The 20,577-nt window shown below is 38.7% G+C and overlaps 1 protein-coding gene across 1 annotated transcript in view; it reads right to left on the minus strand.

Moving 5' to 3' along the window:
• Nucleotides 1-20,577, minus strand: part of CACNA2D1 (calcium voltage-gated channel auxiliary subunit alpha2delta 1) — a 421,781-nt gene that overhangs the window by 359,515 nt on the left and 41,689 nt on the right. The window contains exon 3 of the mRNA XM_013944009.2: nt 3,931-4,012. Coding sequence (XP_013799463.2) covers nt 3,931-4,012 — 82 coding nt within the window. The remainder of the gene's footprint in view (nt 1-3,930; nt 4,013-20,577) is intronic.

Here is a 20,577-nt window from a genome sequence, read left to right on the forward strand (position 1 = left end):
AGCTTTCCACCCCTACACACTCTGGTACTACAGCTGCTCACAAAAAGTCGTGTCGACTATTTTATAATAGAAGCAATGTGCTCCTTATTCTTATACTAATCACTCTTTCCATACACACACACACAAAAAAAAAAAGTTTTTTGAGGTTTTCCAAAAACATGAAGACCATAGTCCTGGTCCAAGGAATTCTGGAATTACTAGAAGTTATGGGTCACAGTCAAAGCTGAAAACTCAGTCCAATTGTTCAGCATTTCCACAGCTTGAGCAACTGAAGGCAAGTTCTTTGAATAAAAGCGACAGGCATGTGAGCATTCTGTTTTTAATTTCTTGTAATCTCCATTTTTGCAAGACTATGGTTCATTTCAGAAGAGATCTGACTAAACATTAACAGGTGGTGAGAAGGGAAAAAAAAAAAAGATGTCATTCTGAAATCTGGAAGTGACAACAATACCCTGCAAACAAGATGAAAGCGGGAGCGACTGCATGGGTCTCACCTTGCAGGGCTTTACATTCTCCCTTATGGAGAAGAGAGCTAATTAAAACTTGTGGCTAGTGAAAGACAGAATAAAATTTAGGTCAAACAAATAGCTGTAATATACAGTGATATTTTACATGGAAACATATCGCTTTCATGCTTTCAATTCTAGGATTATGAGCCTATATTAACCCACCTTGTGAATACCCACTGAGATATCTTGTGATTTGCTTTGTGTGCTATAAATTTTAGCTTGCGAAAGGAAACTTACCTACATTATTCACAGACCAATGTTTTCTTCAGCCTGCATGTCACTGTGATATGTTGTAAGTATAGCCGGTAGCATTACATATTATTATGTTTGCCCAACAATTATCATCATAAGACCTTTTAGCAGCTTGGAAGTTTACCAAATATCATCTACTTAAACTAGCATTTTACACAGGGGAAAAAAAAGAGTGCCAGGACCAGTCTCTTGGCTTTTTGTTATCTATTCTACTATGTTTTGTTTTCTGGAAATGCCAAGCAAAATGGCAGACATTAGCTCATTGTTTTGCTCAAGTTAGAAATCTATAAATCATTTCACTTTGAAATGCCCTATTGCCCCTACACTCTGGACTAAGAAGTTGACATCTTTAATGATTTTCTGAAGATATACTTTTTGCTCCTTGGTGAACACTTCCCAAAGTTAGCAAATTTTTAGCCTGAAAAACAAGTGCAGGTGACCGCAGAGATTTCTCAGCTAAATCCCCAGGATCCTAAGCACAATTATATTCCGAAATAGCGAGCATCCCACCCAGCGAGCATCACACATCCTCTGCAGCTAAAACTCAGACTCACTGTCTTCTCTCAGGTGATCTCTGCTGCCCTTGTGGTCTAGGCACGTGGGGAAAGAGAGCCGGAACAGTCCACATAGAGAGGAGATGAAAACTGAATGAGGAACAGAGAGCAAAAGATCGGGATACAGATCTGGGTGCAGGCAACGAATAAGAGAAGAGACTGGAGAGGGCAGGAGGAATAGAAATGGAACTAGTGATGCAGGAAAAGGTGAGAAGCAGGGAAGAAAAATACCTGCTGAAGAGAAGAGGTGCAGTAAAGCTGCTGGCCACACACACTTGGACACCATTTGGAAATGCTAAGGCAGAATAAAAAGCCCAGGGAGGAAGGCTGAACTGGGAACAAATTTAGGGCAGAAATCTCAAAGGAGGGACAGGAAGACTGTATAAGGGAGAAAGGCAGACAGGCTAGGCAGCAAAGGCGGGAACTGAGAAAGAAACGTAGAGTTGGTCTCGATGAGGTGAAAGCTAGCCCACTCAGCACAGCAGAAATGCACAGTCCGTTGGTGGATCAGTGCTATGATTTTGAATGAGGAGACGGTGGGGAAAAAAAGGCATGGCAAGTATGGAGCAGTATGGACTCACACCTAGTCCATTGCAAAATGGACACTTCATTCTTTTAGTGGAAACTCCTCCCCAAAACCTGGAGTGGTTTGCATGATCCACAAGCCTTATCATCCTCTGTCATCAGATTTGTGTGAGATCCACCTACAGAATTCTCATCAGCTTTCCATGCTGGATAATCTTACAGTTCCTCAATAAGCTCAAGTGATAGATGTTTCTGTGTTGCTGAAAACCTAAGCTAGAATCCCATGTATGCATCAATCTGATGCTTTGTGCTAGAATTTAAAGATTCTTTTTTTCTTTTTCCAGCTTGTTTGGGTCTTTCCAACATTAAAAACTGTAACTAAAGTATCTGCCTTAAAATATGTTGTAATATCAAGCACTCAAATATTAGGAAAGGCCAAAACCAAAATCATCTCTGTGACCTTCATTTATGTCCCTCATGTATGCATCGATACAGTCTTTCCCTAAGCAGGTTGGTGATGATCTCATCTAACTTGAGACACCTACATGTAACCTCTACATGTAAACATGTATATCTGAGCTAGTAATCTGGCCTCTTTATTGGTCAGTAAAGAGAAAGATTTCTGTGACAGGTTACACGTGAGCTATGTACATGCTTGGGTACTACAGGAATCTTCAGTGTCAAATTCGAGAGAATTAAGACCTGATTTTTTTGCATATTTCTTATATTAGACTTAATAGCTTTGAAGCACAGCTACCATTCACTTCATGGATCATTTGGAGAGATTATGACTTCTGAAAACCAAATCTCAGGGCTTCATGTTCAATTCCCCAGCACAGTGCTCAGCTGCCTTCATTATAACAGCAGACAGATAATATTTTTTTCAGACAATCTACAACCTCATTCACTAGAAGTGATGTGACTTTCTCAACTTAATATTCTTTCTGTCAAATGGAAAATATTTGGAAGGCTCTGATCAATTTCAGTGAGCTTTTCCTTGGGATGTATTTTTTCCAGGATGATTTGGGGGGCTTTTTTTTTTTCTTTAGACAGAGAGATTGATTTTGTAACTTGTGCTTAGGATAGTCGTCTGGATGAGCGACATCTTTAGTACTTGAATCTGACTCATTAACATCCCTTCACTATTGACCAAGATAGAATAAAACAATTTGTGGATTTTCCAAAAATATTTATAAAATTCAAAAATACAGCTTTATCACCATGCAGATGAGGAACTTTTTTTTTTTTTAATTCCAAGGGCTATTGTTGGTTGACAGAATAACTTCGGTTCCTGTTCTAATAGCAAAACTTCCTTTCCTTACACAATCCCCCATCATCCCACAGATCCACTGCTTCACAGAAAGAGGCATGGGACTTGTTCAAGGAAAGAGAGAGGGAAATATATGATCATGTGGTTGCATACTGGATCATGATGTATACATACAAAGTTGTATAGGCAGCCTAATCCTGACATTTCCAGAACTGTGACTTGGTAATTCTGCAATCATGAAATGTGCTTTTAATATATTTGCCTCCGTCCATAAAACACAGTGCAAAAGTTTCTTCTCAATAATACAAGAATTTTAAGTTCTTCCTGGAAACATATTTTGGGTTAAATTAGAATAGCTGAATAGAACTAGTTTTTATACCCGTCTTCATTTCTTCTGACCAACAAAGGCTGCCTCAGTTCAGTGAATACATGTCAGAAAATGGTCTTCCCTTTTAAAAGAGAGCAGAATTTTCCATTGCCTTGAATGGTTGCTTCCTGGATACCATATTTGACAAACATATAATATAAAAGAGCTTGCTTCAGGTGGGATGTTGTAATAATGGTAAACCTTATGTCTGATACCGCAAAGCTGATTAAATATTAGCAATGAGCAAGTGCTGCAAAATTAAAAAGAGTGAATTAATGGATGCTTGTTACTCATTTCTCTCTTGGTAAACATTATAGAAAATAAACATTACCAAGTTTAATTCCCCAGAACATATTACTGTGCTGGGATGAAATAACTGTAATGCCTAGATGATGTACACCATTCATTTCACTCTTCTAGTTATTGCAGTCTAAGGCTTGTCTTCTAACTCACCGCAGCAAGCTGGTCCACTCCGCTTGCCGTTCGTGCCAACGTTACAAGGTCTTCTTGCATCTTATCTACCCATAACTTTATCCTGCAGAAACCAAAAAGAGAGAGAGATGTCCAGTCAGATTAATGGCAAATATCTATGAAGATCTCAAACACAAATAAAGGCTGACAGATTAACTTCTGTATGGTAGATTGATGCTAAAGTCCCCTCATACAGCTTTGAGTCTACTTTAGACATGCCCTCTACCTTCCTTTCCTCACTCTCTTATACAAGCTCTTACCTTTTCAAAAACTTAACATGAGGAAGTTGTATGCAATCATTTAGCACAAGAAAAGGGCAAAAAGTCAGACTGCACTGACATAAGCGAACACACAATGTACAAGAATTGTCTTTGATTGATAAAAAAAATCATCTACTTGGAATGGGCCAAAATACTCAAGCTACATCTTAACAGTGTTCTCTTTCGCTGACTCAAATCCAAGGCACTTTTTTTTTTCTCCTTTCTTTTTCTTTTCATCAGTTGAAGTCTGCCTGGTAGTCGGTCTCCAGACATCTTCCCTATCATAAAATAAATCACACTAGCTGTTCCTTGTTGGCAGTTACCAAGGTACTAACATCATAGAGCCTAAATTACCACCTATTTTTTTTCAATAGGGCCTCTACCAGGTGTTAATGACCTCTACAGGATTCTTCTTCTCATACAGTTTTCTGTGGAGGCCACCACACTAAGCCGGCTGTAAAATCAAGCATGCTGTCAGTATCTATTACTAGCTGCAGTACAGGTTACTACTGTACATCCGTGCGCTGCCTGCTAGGACAGTCTGTCTGGCCTGCAGTCCACTTGCATCCAACAGATAGTACAAGCAGAGAAAAACGGCAACTGGAAGCAGGCTAACAAACCAGAATAACTCTTCTGGCCTGCAGCCCATCCCCAGGTGCTCCGAGGAACCAGTGGGTCAGGTAGCAGCGAGCATAGGTGGCGTGAGTTGTTCTGGCAACAAGAGTCTGCTCCCAGCTGCTGGTTTTCCCTGGGGAACAGGCAGTGATTCGCTGCTGCGTGCCCTCGGTCCCCTATGCCCAGAAAACCTGACCCTTTGGAAAAGTGTTGGATCTAAGAGCTTATACGTTTATATGCTGTGTCACATTGTGTAGGAGGAAAGGAGCCACGGCGCAAGTTTATCCCAGTGAGGTTCGTGTTTATTCTAGCGACAAAAGAAGGTTATGTAGCATGCCTGGCCACACAGTTTGTTCTCCACTCAACTACCATGTCATCCTTGCCACTGTCACGGCTCTCTGCTTTGAAATCTGTAACAGATACATAAACATATATATACACCCTACATAAATACATATCCTGGGAATATCCTGGCCTCAATTTGATACTGGGAAACTGACTACTTACATTCATGAAAGTAGGAAACACAGGAAAAAGAGAGGCTCTCCATTTTTGCTAGAGCAAGGAAAATTTGGAAGAATAAGAAGGAATATGGAGGCTGGATTTTAATCCTTCCCACAATCATCAATGCATTTTATGTTGAACCATAATCTGTGTCTTAAAAGGGCAAAGTCTCTATTATGAAGTTGGTATTTGGCCACTTTTTTTTTTTTTTTTAAAGGATCCTTTCTCATGCTTCAGAGGAAAGTGATTAGTTATCCAAATGCAAAAGCAGTTTTGGGGCTGTGTTTTCTACAGGAAGGACCTCTTGGCAGCCCAAAATAAGGTTTGCACAGGTAGGAGAGAGACCTACCCAGACAGAAAGGTACCGAGTTTTACAAAGGTGCCAGATTTAAGACAAACCTCTTCTTTTCAATCAATATTAGGTGGCTCCCCAGTCAATAGATTGTCTCTGATGGATCTTATTTTAAGACTCTTAACCACAGGCAGAATATTCCAACATACGAAACAAGAATTTTTTGTAGATTTAGTTCAAAGTGTCTTTGAGGCTTTTACAAAAAATCTATAGCAGAAAAGAAACTGAAGTTTGGTTTCATAAAACCTAGGATAGTGCCTCATACATACAGCTATGCATTCCTTATAACTAACATGTAGCCAACTAGCAAGTTAGAATCAGAGTTTCTCACTGACCATAACTTCTGCCTGTAACATTGTTTTCACCCTGTCTCTCCAGCCCCATGGCCTGGATTGTTTGATGCTCTCATCTATTGTGTTCTGTCTTCTATTTTTCTCTTCTAAATCTTTGGCTAAAGAACAGTGATTCTGCACTGCCTGTTCAGCACTTCCCACTAATTCCTCACTGGATTCTGGGAAGTTCAGCAGCATAAAAATTAAATCTTAAAGAAAAAGTGAAATGAAAAGAAAAATATGAAAAAGTTTTAGACTGAAAGTATTTCACTAGTCTCATTCAGCACTGAGCAATTTTAATTGATCTTGTTCCCAGGGCCAAAAGCTTTTCAGAAGACTGTCAATGCTTGAAGTTTTTCTCAGTGCACCAGACATTTTTATCATCAGTGTTTTAACTGAAAACACTCCTAAAGTTTTGTGGATCAGCTGTAGAGCAGGAAAAACAATCTCAGTCATTCCCAGCCCATGATTTGAGAACTGAGGTCTTTTCACTGGCAACGTACAAACCAAACCAAAGACCTGTATTGTGATTAATACCTTGCTGCTCAAGCTATACGCATAACTTTATCCTCTAGACTGCCATTATATCACTTTGTATCACATTATATTCGCTTGAGATACTATAAACAAAATATCTCATCCTTATTTTAATGGTTTGTTCCATGTTTGATAGTGTCAGACTGGCACCCTGCACTTACGAATGATGACTAAAAAGGTCTATCACAAAGCCAACCCTCTGCCTCTCTGCTCCCGCCGCCGAAACTGGATTAGATGCCTCAGCCCTGTAATTTCCAGCTTGCATTAATTCCCCTGAGTTTTTCCACGGGCTCATGCGCTGCAGACAGTGCAGATGAAGTTGCCCTGCAGCCCTGCAGCCAGAACGGCTTCAGCCTGGAGCCGTGATTCTGCCTCCTTTCGAAACGAGGAAGCAGGACATTTGTCTGGCTCTGATTCAGAGCGGTGGCTCAGCTAAACAGGAGCTAAAAAAATAAAAAATAAATACAAAAAATTGCTAGTGGCTGCAAATAATGCCTGTGCTTCAGATGCCCTCGGTGTCATACAAACATGCTCCAGCTTGCAGGAATACAGATCATTCCAGCCCTCTACCAAACTGCCGCAACGCCATATTCCTTCTGTGTAATCAAGAGTATTTTTCCCCACAAGGGGACATCATTTCACTGATGTTTTTGATTTAGAAGGTAGCACTGGTACAGTATAATGCTCGCTATATAAAAGTTGTAATTCTGAAATCTTGGGAGATTGTACTGATTGACCCACAATGCATTCCAAGTCAATTGTGCAAGACGAGACCTTCTCACTCAGGTTATCATTTTCTAGTTCTACATAAACTTTTTTGTTTGTTTGCAGGCTTTTTTTTTTTCTAACTTGGACTTACTTTAAAAAAAGAAACATTTAAAATCTTTTCTAAAAGTCTTTTAGCAGACTTCTTAAAAATCGATGTCTTTAAATAAAATACTTGTAAAGTTTGTTGAAATCACATATTTTTTCTGTTTTCTCTCCTTTTACTTTCATCCACAACAATCTGAAAACTCAACAAGCATTTTTTTTTCTCAATCCAAACCATATTATTTTGAAAAATGTAACTGTAAATTATTTTTCAGGGTTCTGTCATAAATCTTCTTTTGCTCTAGTTAGCTATACCGTATACTTAACACACTGCACTCTACCAACCTGGACAGTACAGTGAAATTTTGTGATATTGTGTTTGCACAAATCAGATAATGGATTAGATATGTCCAGCAGCAAATATATGATACACAGCCACATCATGAAGCAAAGTGGTCATATTCAACAAAAACTCCAACCTCCCACATATCACATACTCCACTGGCCAACTTTACCACCTTCTATAGCCATAACAGAGACTGTTGCAATATGCACAGAGACTGCAGTCTTGCAAGCTGATAGCCAGTGTCATATTAAGATATAATAGCAGCTGCCCTAAGGGACCCTTCCCCTTTGTGTTATGCAGTGGAGGGTTTGTACAACAGAGCATTTGGGCTGAAATCTTTCTAAGTCTTTCTCCTCCTGTACACACACGTCTCTAAAACGCTACACGTCCCTGAAGAAAGCCACGTAATACCTCAAGCTTTTCTGAAGACTACATCTCCACGAGATAGGAGCAAATTCCCAAGTGAAAGCTGCTTGTGCTGAGAGTAAGGCAGCAGCTTCCAAGGCCAAACCAAGATTACCTTAATTTCCTTGATCGCCTAACTCATCTTCCTACTCGTGTAAATGTAGCATAGGCCGCCACACGTTCTACAGCTTTTTAGCATTTAAGAGATTTTTTCACATCTACTGAAAGATTCTGCCATAGTCAGAACTCATTGAAAGTTCCCTATTTCTCCCTTTTACCATTTCTTCACTATTTATTTTATCCTTTATCTCACAATTAATCCTATTCACTGTCCTAAATAATTCCTCTCTCACCTTGAAAAATTTCTAACCACTGTCATTCCCTTAGTTAGACAACAGTTCCTCTTTCTCTCCCCAACCGCCTTGTTAAAAAAAAAAAAGAAAAACAGACAAAAAAGTCCTCACAGAAAGAGTTATAGTGTATAAAATACTCATCTACTTCTCTGCAAAGAACAGAGAAACAAGATGTGCATAAAATTGTGTGAGTTCTGATGAAAATGTGATACAGTATATGGAATTTAAAAAATGCCTCCTGGGACAAGTCCTTTGGCACCAGTGGGTACTGTAACAGCTGTTAAGAATTCAGTCTGCTCATAGCTGATTAGTAACAATAAACTGCTAATAAATTAGTAAAGTGCTTCAGTAGCAATAGAGCCTTTTCATGGGAAACTACATGAGTGGGTATTGGAAGGAGAAGGGACTGAGAAAGTGTCTTGCATGGCCCTGTTATCACCTGCCATTTTTGTATGTTTTCTTTTTTCTGTGTGAAAGAATGAGGTATAGAAAAGGCGAAACAGTGAAACCCATTACACACAAGTGTTTTCCAAAGCATAAAATAAATAATTGAACACAATGAATTTTTTTATGATCTACTTCAGTTATAAAAATTCTGGGTGTTATTTCTAAGAAGAGTCGATAGAGGAAATCGGGGAGGATTGATTTTTAAATTGACTTTTTCCATTTCCCATTGCTTTGTTTATTACTGGATATTTTCCTCTCTGTCCCTTTTTTCCTAAGGCAGAAATAGTTTGCTCTTCAGCCAAAATTGAGAATGAGAGGAACCTGGAATGATGAGGACCTTACCTTTAAAGGTTAGGAACCTAGACTGTTCTTTTTGTTGGTTTGTTTGTTTTTAAACGAGGCTTTTGCTACCGTCCTGGAAAACAGCATCCCTAGGGGTGACTCATTCTATCCTAAAAAAGGAGAGCTGATCTACCTATCTCTCTACATTGCCGCTAGTGTAGCCCTAGACAACAACAATTCCTAGTCCAGGACCCCCAGTATAGTTAGGCTAGATGCTTGATTCTAGGTAGGTTAAGTTAGACTATATCAGTTTAGATGGAATGGGGAAAAGTCCACTTTCATTCCAATTCAATGACCATCTCCCTCCCTAGCTGTAACTTCGATGTAAGTAATCAAGCTCCTTCGAATACTGACTGTACATTTACCTTAAAAGACTGTTTTCTTGCATATACTTGCATATTTATCTTAACCTATTGAACTTTCTGTGGCAGAAACTATCTTTCTCTTACCTGTTTGTGCAACAGCTAGTACAACAAGGTCCAACATAATAAAGATGAATAGCTTAGGAAGTGTCTTTCTAGACTACTATTAAAAGTACAAATGATAAAATGGCATTCTAAAACTCTGTGGAGGCTGAGTATAATTACTCTCTCCTTCCCACAAGAATTTAAGTAACATCACCAGCATTATTTATAAGGTCTAATGTCTGTATTTCTGCATGTCACTTCTCCAGGCTTGCCACCAGACATGCATGTGTTTGTAGCATATATTTCAGATATTTCAAGCTCCTCCTGGACTACGTTTCTGAACAGGACAAAGGCAAATCCCAAAGCTTTCTTGGGAAAATTCAGCAGAACACTTAAAATGTAAACTTTTTTTTTTTCCCTGTTAAGGAAGCGCATATATATATATATATATATATATATATATATATATATATTAATCATATGTCCTTTAAAAAAATGAAACCAGAGCCCCTGGGCGCTGAAATGCTTGTCTGGTACTCCTTTTAACTGAAGCCTGCAGTGCAATATCTGTCTGACAGCTGCTCACGGTCAGAGTTTATTTAACAATTGGAAAGCTGTCACAGCAAACACGCGGTCCCATGACTTAAAGAAGCAGCAGTCATTTTTCTGCAAAGGGCAGCAACAGCAAGGCAGTGCAAAAGGTTAGTTTGTTTCTAACATTATTAGCTCGGAACTAACATTGCAATGGATGTCCCACTGCAAAGTGACTGCATTGCGCCGTCCAATTGATTTTAACCCCGTTCACACACACACACACACACACACACACACACACACACACGTTTTCCGTATTTCGGGCAATGACTAGAGGCAAAGCGTGCCCACGTGTCATTTATGAGAAATTTCTAAGTGATTTGAATGATTAAGGGGACTGTCTGATTAAGGAGACAGACACAGGTCATTTTCTGGGGAATGAGAAGGTACAGCCCTGCTGCTGGACCCAGGCTGGGATCAGATTGATGAAGAAACAGTCACAGCACTACATCTGTCCATTCATCCACATTATAGTTTTATCCAGCCCAGCCTAACAGCCATTTTGACAGCAAAGAAATCTTTTTTCTTTTTTTCTTTTTCTTAGCAGCACAATTACATTTTCTAAAGTGAGAGGATTTTCACGTGTGCCCCAAGTCATGCTCCAAGCAGAACTCAGAATAAATGGTGCCAATCTAAGAAATCCTTCTTTTAACTTCATTAAAATCTCTTTTTATGTTAAACCTGTATACCAAACCATATTTGCAAAACAGAGCGCTGGTCAAGAGCAAGAGTGAAGGAAATGGAGAGATCTACACACAGAACTACTTGGTCATGACATTTTTCCCAATGAAACTCATGCAATTTTATTCCACTGACTTCAAGGAAAGCAGATTCATGTACTTATACACCATGGCTTTGTAGACTGCACACACTTAATAATTTAAGGCCGTTACCTGCCTTCTGCCTGGATACTGTCTGAAAAGGGGCAGGCATATAGCTTAAGAATCTCCCTATTTTGTATGCTGGCGTTCCACATACGGCCCTCTCCGGTTAAGATTACGGTTTGCCCAAATTTTTGAATAGTTCCTTGCATACATGTGAACACCTAAAAATAACAATTAAAATAATGAAAGCTGTAGGTAGCAAGAGGAAAGAGAATTGTTTCCAAAATAGGTCAATATTTCTCAGTTTATCAGAAAGAAAAAAAATGTGTATCACATTGCTCCTAATTCAGTAAAGAAGTGGCATTTGAGAAATGAAGATAAATGAGATTTGACTCAGAAACAGTGAGAGAGCAAGCCTTGCTATATATTTTTTTCAAAATAACCCCACTCTATTTCTTGCTCAGAATAACCTACACTTTCAGAATCAGATGCATTTTAGGAGAGTTTTTGCTGTCAGTGAAGGAGGGGGAAAAGGCTACAAAATTATCATAAAAGCAGGATTCTCAGCCATTCTTTATGCCTCTTAAGCAACACTACAGGGCAAATAGAAACTATTACTACAATTTATAGAAGGCATGTGAAAGAAGAACATGCATTACAATCAAATTACTAACCTTCTACACAGAAATTACCAGTGTTGCTGCATTTATACCTCCTACTGCAAAACTACTGAGTTTTAATACAGCTATATATTTTGATGACCTATTAAGCTAACAGTACTTGTATTTCACATATGTGGGTGAATGGATAGACTTACAGAGAACCAGACTCTGCAAAGAGTAAAAAAAGGCAGGTTTTCTGAAATACTGAACAAATTGTCATACATTATGCTTAAATCCCATTGATTCTAAATTGAGGAGAGGTGAGGATTGGATATAGAAAGACTGATGCAAAGATCACTAAAATCCCATGGTTATCAGATTAAGCTCTTGATAAAGCAGCAGTTCTTGAAACGCACTGAGTAGCCAAAGATGAACAAAAGAGGGTTAGAGAATTGAGATGTGACATTAAAACACAATAAGGGTAAGTAGCCAATATTACAGTAAATGAATTTTCCAAATCTTACTATACGATTTATAACAGTTCAATTAGGCGCCACAGAATGAACGAACTTCAAATCTGTCATCTAGGGACATGCTCACCTCATTCTATAGCCTTTATAGTTCTGAACCTTTCAGCATCCCATATATTCCTCAGATAGATATTCTTCTTTCTGTTGCTGGGAAATTTGCTAATGTACAAGTATTTTTTTCTTGTCAGTATAGTATAAACACTATATATACACCATATAGCAATTTCCAAGGAAGTTACAGATTCAGAAACTTTAAGTGAAAAGAGCTTGTGTTGCAGGTGTTAGAGATCCTGCCTTACCCCAATGTGACGATGATATAGCCATCTATAGGCACTGTTAGCTATTTGTTTAATCACACAGGTTTTTTAAAAATGTTTAGAACAACTTTTGCTTAATAAAAGCAAAGCACAGATTAATCCATGGCATCTAGCTACTGTCCTGAATGAGGAAAGCTGGGAAACCATGCTCTCTGATGGACTGCACAAATTGCATCATCTACACCATGGGCAAAGACATTTCCTCTGTTAGCAAGACAAAAAAAAAAAACCCAAAAACACAATACTTCGTTTCTTTGCCCTTTATCTGTATTAACTGCCCAAATATGACAAGCTGCTGGCTATGTAGTCTGCAAAAACTTTCCATACTTAAAAGGGTCCCAATAGCCAAGGCCAGATGGAGCCTTTTGCTCTTCCCTGTTTTCAAAATATAAAAACTTTGCGTGAAATGCTTATTTTGCTTTTGTCAAACTGAAACATTTGGGGAGTAAGACCTAATTTCTGTATCATATCTGTCATCCTTATTCTGGTAGAATGGCTTTAACTTAGAACCAGTGTAGGCTGCAAACTCTTCAGAATACGCTTGATTTTCAGTAGCAGACTTCTTCATGTTTGGACTCCTTTTCCACATGTTTAAGCTATCCAATCACAGAAACTGCAACAATTTTCCAATAACACACTCCCTGTCGTATTCCAGTGAGCCAGAGAATTGAAAGTTCTCTTTAAAATAGATCCAAAGATAATGTAACAAGTGCAAAACACTCCTTTACTAGGCTGTTACAGCCATTAGACTTAAATAAACAGTTCCTCTCCGCCTTAGCCCTCTGTAGAACAAGCATCCAGCAGCATTCCCTGATGACTGCTCCACCAACTGCCCTTTGAAGTAATCCCTCTGTACCACAGATAAATGGGACACTATGAACCCAGTAAAGCAGCACATATACAAACAAAAGGAAAAGCAATGGCCCCCTGCTTTGGCCAGCAGCTTCAGAGATTTAAGTTCCTGCACTGACTGATGACGCTTACAGCAAGTGAAGGGCAGATCTTTCACAGCCCAGTGACTGGCTATGTCCCAAGCAATGGTTTTCCTCTCCTTAGAGATCCAGTGGCAGGCTCAAGGATGGAAACAGTCAACTGTGAGTGGCACCATGACCAGCTCAGTGCTTGCCCGAGTGCCAAGAAAAGCTGAACCCCTTCTCCATCCTCCCCCAGGAGGCCCAACTAACTCCTTTAACCCTGACATTGCTTCTGTAGCCCTGAAGCACAGCTTGAATGGCTGTTTTGCTTCCACCTTCCAAATAAAATGGTCAGTGTAGCCCACCTAAATATCTCCACCAGAAAGCTCCAAACATGGCCACTGGAATAGTGCTCTGACCCAGCCGCCTTGGCCAACTGACTGTTGGACACTACCACTGAAATATGGTCTCCTTATGCGTCAGTTCTTTATCGGTAACCACACTTCCCAGTTTAGCAAGTGTGTTAAACAGATTTCAGACCATCCAGGTGTTTCATAGGAGTGACCAAGTAATTCCTTAAATTAGGTGTTCACTTTCAAGTACCAGGATCAGGGCCGGGCCATACTATTTTATAAGTTTGTTCTGTATAAAATAAGTGTTTGACAGGTGTCTAGTCACACATTTACATAATTTCAGCTTCTGCTCCACAAATATTTCTCTTCTTTTTGCCAAGTTGTCTTCTGCAGTCTAAAGCTTCCCAGCAAATTACATGAAAAATATCCTCTAATGGAAATTTGTGTTGCACAAAATATCATTGAATAATTTAAGTTCAATCTTTAGTGTCTGACAAATAGAATAAGCTCCAAAATTACTATACGCTATAAAAAGAACTCCTTAAAAAGTCTTATGTTTTAATTGTCAAAGATTATAGTGATAAAACAGTTTAACAGATAAGACATAACAAATTTACCGCTCAAATCAGTGTCACTGGTCCTTAGATATGTTTCATTAAAGGCTTTTACAATCAGATATAAATCCAGTACCATTTATTGCTTAGCCTTAAAAAAAAAAAAACACACTCAGAATCTGGTTATCATTTTTGTAGCTGAAAATTTGAACTTCAAAATGAAAAGACAGAGAGACGCTCTGTCTAGTGTTTCCTCAGAATGGCACCTAAAACGCCTCTTATCCTCTCTTTGCTTCAACTGATCACTAATATTTAAAGAGTATCTACTATCTGGATTAGGTTCATTACTCGAGTGCAAACAGTTGCTCCACTAAAATCATATATTGAATTTGGTAAAAAGGAGACCAAAGTTCAATCTACATAGATTAATGCAGTTATTCCAGTATCAATGGAACCTGGATTATAATCTGATCCCTATGAAAAGTAATATGTAAGTGCTGGTAAGTATTATTCAGTGTTGTCACATTATACAATAAAAGTATAATATAACACAATTGTATTGTATTATATTGTATGACTGAAGAAGAAAAAAGTAAGTCTTAAAAAACATAATTCAAAAGTAAATCTCAGCATAATGGGACTTTAAAAAGTGCTTAAATTCACAATTCTCTTAAGGTATTTTAGGCAAAAAATGATTTTATCTGTTGTTCAGCATCTCAGAGTCATACTTTACCTATAATTTATATTGAAATAATTTTTCCACAAAATAATAAACACTACATTTTAGCTTCAGAAAAAAGCATAATGAAATTAAAATATGGTATACTGGATACCAGTGAAGAGATTAAAGGAAATAAGTGAAGAGGCTCATACAAATCAGGAACATATTCAAAAATGTACTTCTGCACAGGCATCCATACGTATGTACGTTCCTAGAGCAATTCCAGCTCGGGGAGAATTTCATCTGAGCCATGTAGTTTGTGCCATTACCATAGCAATATCTTGTTTTCATGCATCTAGACTGCAGAAGCTACACATATGAACTGGAGCTGTGTGCTCTCCATACTGAATAAACGATACAGACCGTGAGGATAACACAGATACATTCATCTCATTAAAGCTTGTAATTAGTTTCATCTACTGTTCGTGGTAAAATATTTACCTTCTTTCATAGCACACATGAAGAAGCCATAGTATCTCTGTTTAACTGCGGGCGGATTGAAACTACATAATGTCTACGTGAACGCAGCAGTGTAACAACGCTGTACCATGAGATGGTATGATCACACTATGAATTGAAAGCCTGCCTCAACCTGACAGAGAGCTACAGGAGCCGACCTTTGTTTACAAAAAAAATTAATTAGAAAAAAAAATAGATATAGTGTTACGGATAAAACAGAATAACAGCACAACTTCACTTGAGTTTAGTGGCACACATTAAAGATAAGCAGGTACTTACGTCTCTGGAAGACAGAGCTTGACTGCATGGTGGGAATCTTTCTAATTGTTCTGTGTGAAATGATGATTATTAAAAATGCATGTTTATAGAATGGTCATTTAGTATGAAACTAATTTTAAAAGTATTCCATGATCATTTAAATACTGCATTGCACAGCCATGAACTGTTCACCACCAAGACTCCATTTGTATAACTTCCTTTAAAATGTCATTTTCTGTGATGTTCATTGCTCTTGTTCAATAATGACAAAGATTCGTAAACAAAATATCTATTATATCACAGCAGAATGCCACCTTCTGATAAACCCATGCAGTCAAAAAAAAACAAAAAAAACTTGCCTCCAACCATACTCCATCAATGTAAATCTCCCCTTTTTCTAATATATGACAGTGTTTCAAATTATTATATATGTTAAGAAATCTTGGTTGTACAGTGTACTCCAAAGAGTATTTCTTGAAAGCTGTGCATCCAAATTAATCAGCTGTTTCATTTGCAAATATATTCTTGCTTTCAAAGCCTCACTTCCAATGTGCAAAGCTGTCACCTCCCTAACATGCCACTAATGTCATACCATAAGGAGAATTTGTTCTGGAAAGACCTAAATAGACTCCATCTTCTGAAAGACAGGCCCTATCTGCATTCAGTGCTGCCATATGAAACAAAAAGTAAAATATCACCACAAAAGAGGCAAAAGAGGCAAAGTAGAGATTATTGTACGAGCAAAAGATTGTGGCATAGAATATTAAGTTTCCACAGAAATTAGCATCAAAATTAGCAATAGCCATGCTATCTTTAAACTCTTTCCATTTCACAAAGTGGCACTGAATTACACTGAGTTCTTGCTAAAGGCACAGCTGGCATGCTGTGGCTCCTGGGCTGCAGATGCATATCAATGGCTATTTGAAAAGGAAAATAGTAATGTGAGAAAATAATCAATGCATTCTTTTCCTCCTGTTTAAGGAAGTCTCAATCTGTTCCCATACACAATACAGCTTTCCACCTTGAAAACAATTTGAAAATTGTCCATTAGGACATAAGGTCCAAATCTGTAGTGTTGATATGTTAGCAAGCCTAGGGGAAATCAGTACTCCTGATCGCAGAATCAGGCCACGGTGGCATGGATGGACTGCAAGTTATTTTAAAATCATGCCTAAGTTTCTCCAGTGTCTTAGACAGACAGACTGTATATCAGAAGTGAAAGCATACTGTTAACTTCCAGAAAAAAATGAATGCAAATACCCCATAAAGAGCCAGCACCAGCCAAAACTTTATCCCAATCCTCCACATTACAAAATTAACCTTTTGTAATAGCTATTGCCAGGTTTCACAGGCCAGTTCAGTCATGCACAGCTTTGCCCATCTTGTATTTCTATTATGATGCTCCGATAATGACATGTAGCATTTTCTTAAATCTGCAGAAGTTCCAGAAGCTGGAGATTGAAGGAATATACTAAATGCCATTATTGGGCATACATGAAAGTCTCAGCTTCCTTCTTTGTAAGAGGAGGAAAAAGAAGAAAAAACCCCCTTACAAATAGGTCACAACTTATAAAAATCTCAGAAACATAACAGTATGCTTTTAACTTTCAAGACTTTAAGCCAGCTCTCCTGATGCTTGGGCACTGCTTTCGAGAGCCCGGCTGGCGAGACTGCATGTGTTTGATTCAGGAAGCTCTGGCACAGAAACGGTTTCCAGCTGCGTGCATGGGGCCAAAGGGCAGTAAGGGTCAGTTCACAGTAAAGCTGAACAAGAATGACATTAAATGTAATTCAGCTTTAAAACAATGCCTTCTCAAAGAGGCTTTGCTCTCCTTTCTCAGGCTGGGGTAAATGCTCTAAGGTCAGGAGGCCACGGTGCTTGTCAGTGTTCGATGCACATTAAAAAGACAGGTTATTAAGGAAGAGTGTCTGACATTTACTTGGAAGCTAACCCTCCCCTCTTCCACTTGTCCCCTCCCCTAATTTCAACACATTCTCTAATTAAGCATCAATACAATGCAATATAATTGAACAGATGTAGTAGTCATTACCAGGAATTACCCATTCTCCTATCAAATCAGGGCATACAGAGAGGGCTGTGTTTGAAATGGGTGAACTTAATTGCCCGACGGTCCCCAAGAGGGATGTACAAGTAGATCAAGACATCACACACGCACAACTGATCTGAGCTCTGACACAAGCTTTTTGTCACTCACTCATCCATCTTCGCTTACTAGGGTTAATGGTGGCTAGAATCGACACTGGACAATTTAATAAATAAGAGTATTGGATGTGTTTCAAATGAAGCATACCAGAACTCAGGCTTTAGTGACATTTTGATTAAAGGTCCATACATAGCAAAGGCTTTTTATGAGGCAGCTGCTTAAAAGACAATCTATTTGAGTAAAATCAGAGCAGAGTAGTTGGTATCCCTTGGCAATTTACTGCAAAACATTTGTTTGCTTCACAGAGATCTGAATCACAATCATAGCACTTGCATGGTTGGTTGATTAAATCAGTATCTCTAGCAGTCATCACAGTGAGCAAAGAAAAAAAGTCAATTGCTAAAGTAATTCCTCTCTCTGTATTATGCAAAATAGATAAATCGCAAGAGTGCACTCCATTCCCTTTTCCAGCACCTCTTTCTCTGTTTCCATTTCCCAGTATAAAGTGCTGGGGGGGGGGGTCCAAATACAGAGTCATAAATAGTATTTTATTAAGAAAAAATGTTAATCTAAATCAATGGTGATAGCTGTTCTGAAGGGAGGGTGCTACCAACAGTTTAATAGATAATTTCAGATTCACTGACACTGGTCAAAGAAAGGAGTGATGTCCTTAAAAAAAAAAAGTGTTTTCAAATTGAAACAGCAATGGTAATTTGCATCTGATTATGCAAATAACACAAGCCAGCCTCCACCTCCAGACACCTCCCTAGAGGCTGCTGTGGCCTATGCTGTGGCAAGCAAGAGACCTCTTGGTTCCAACCTGGCTAAGCCGAGGTGACTACAGAGCATTTAGCAGGGGTGGATATGGAGTGTGCAGGCAAAAGAAAAGAAGAAACTGAGAAAAGAGCCTAACAAGCCAGGAAGAAAGCCTTTAAAATGTTATAGAGGCAGAGGGAAAATGTCAGCTCTGGAGGATCATGTTGCATTCATTTAGGTCTGGATGACTGTTAGCAAGTAGAAGAGAGCAAGACCTGGCAGGGATTGAAATGAAGGGACAAGTCTACTGCAGAAGCAGCACATAATAAAATTTTGCTGTGACAACCTACCAAATTACAAGGATACATTAAATGCCTTGACGTCTCCTAATGTGTAAAATTCCCCAGATGGAAGAGAAACTTAACACGGAAAAACTTTGGTAAAACTTTGTTCTCATGTTCACCATAGAAATAGCTCTTAAACAGTACAGCCATTCCTTTGCCAGACACTCATTCACTAACAGCCATAGTTAGTACACTTTTCTTCTTCATAAGGATTATGTCTTCTTGTTAAAGCACATGTTAAAGCACTACAGAAAAAGCTCTGCACTCAGATTGTAAATCTCTGTGTAAATGCTACTTGCATTTTGGACCTTTAGACAACACCTTGCTCTCTCTTCCTTAGTGACAAAAACATCTAGTGCTTGGCTTAAACTAGTCCCATGTAATGCAGCGCGTCCATCGTTGACTGAGAGCCACATGAAGCAAAGATGGTTTTTCAAGGTAAATGCTGCCCCCCCCCCCCAAAAAAAAAGTTTTACATAGAAAAGAGGAGACCAAGTAGGAAAATACATAGACTAGTAGTTTCTCCATCAAAGTTTTTTCTTGCATGCGAACTAAAATAAACTTCAGGGCATGGTAAGGTGCGTGTCATTTGCTTATTTCAAAATACTCTCTCGCACAGAGGTATATCTACTGAAAAAATAGTACCCAAAGCACCTTACACACCATATGTAAGTCAAATAAAATTACCTTCAAGCAGCACTAACCCATTATCCAAATTTTGTCAAAGATTCTAGTTAGACTGTATAGAAAAAACGGTCAGACTGTACTCCAAATAAAAACTTGTTGATTATGCTGTGATCACAAAGCCAGCTTTAAAACCAATGCCTGTCCCATTGCCTGTATCTTACATCCTAGTTATTGATTAATGCTTCAGAGGTGCATTGGAGAGTCCTAGATTTTCTTTTCTTCTTGGGTTACAGGCATTAGATAACGTAGCAGCTGGGATCCACATAGGACCAAATCCTCAAGAGTGATTTGAATCAATACAACCTGACAAACATCTTCTGAGCCATTTCCATGTGTCAAGAAATAAGTTCCAGTGAATTCCTTTATGAATATAAATAATAGTATTTCACTCCTCCTGTCATTTCCACTAATCTCTTGTTGGTGGCAGAGGCAGCTAAAGAACAGCATTCAGAAATCATGAAACATTTCTCAAATTCCACAGTGCAGTTTAGAACTTATTTACACTTAAAATGTAATATTCAGCAGCATTTTAATTTCACATGGGTTTATCTGGGTTATTTGAGCAAGTTGGAAACAGTCTGTTACCCATGAAGGATTAGCCAAGCTCCAGGAGGAAGCAGAGACAACCATCCCCTGCGCTGATTTTGCTGTCTGAAGGTTAATCAGCAGTAGCAGGCCGGGGGGGGGAGAGGGGTGCAGACACCTGATGTCAAAGTAGGTTTATCATTTGTTATATGACTAGCTTGTTTAAGCCATACACCTTTAGTGTTCTGTTACATGATTAACTCCAGAGATACAGACTGTGTCCTTACTATAACTTTCCATAGTGCTTAGTGCTTGG

This window comes from Apteryx mantelli, chromosome 1 (genome assembly GCF_036417845.1).
Source record: "Apteryx mantelli isolate bAptMan1 chromosome 1, bAptMan1.hap1, whole genome shotgun sequence".
Taxonomy (NCBI): domain Eukaryota; kingdom Metazoa; phylum Chordata; class Aves; order Apterygiformes; family Apterygidae; genus Apteryx; species Apteryx mantelli.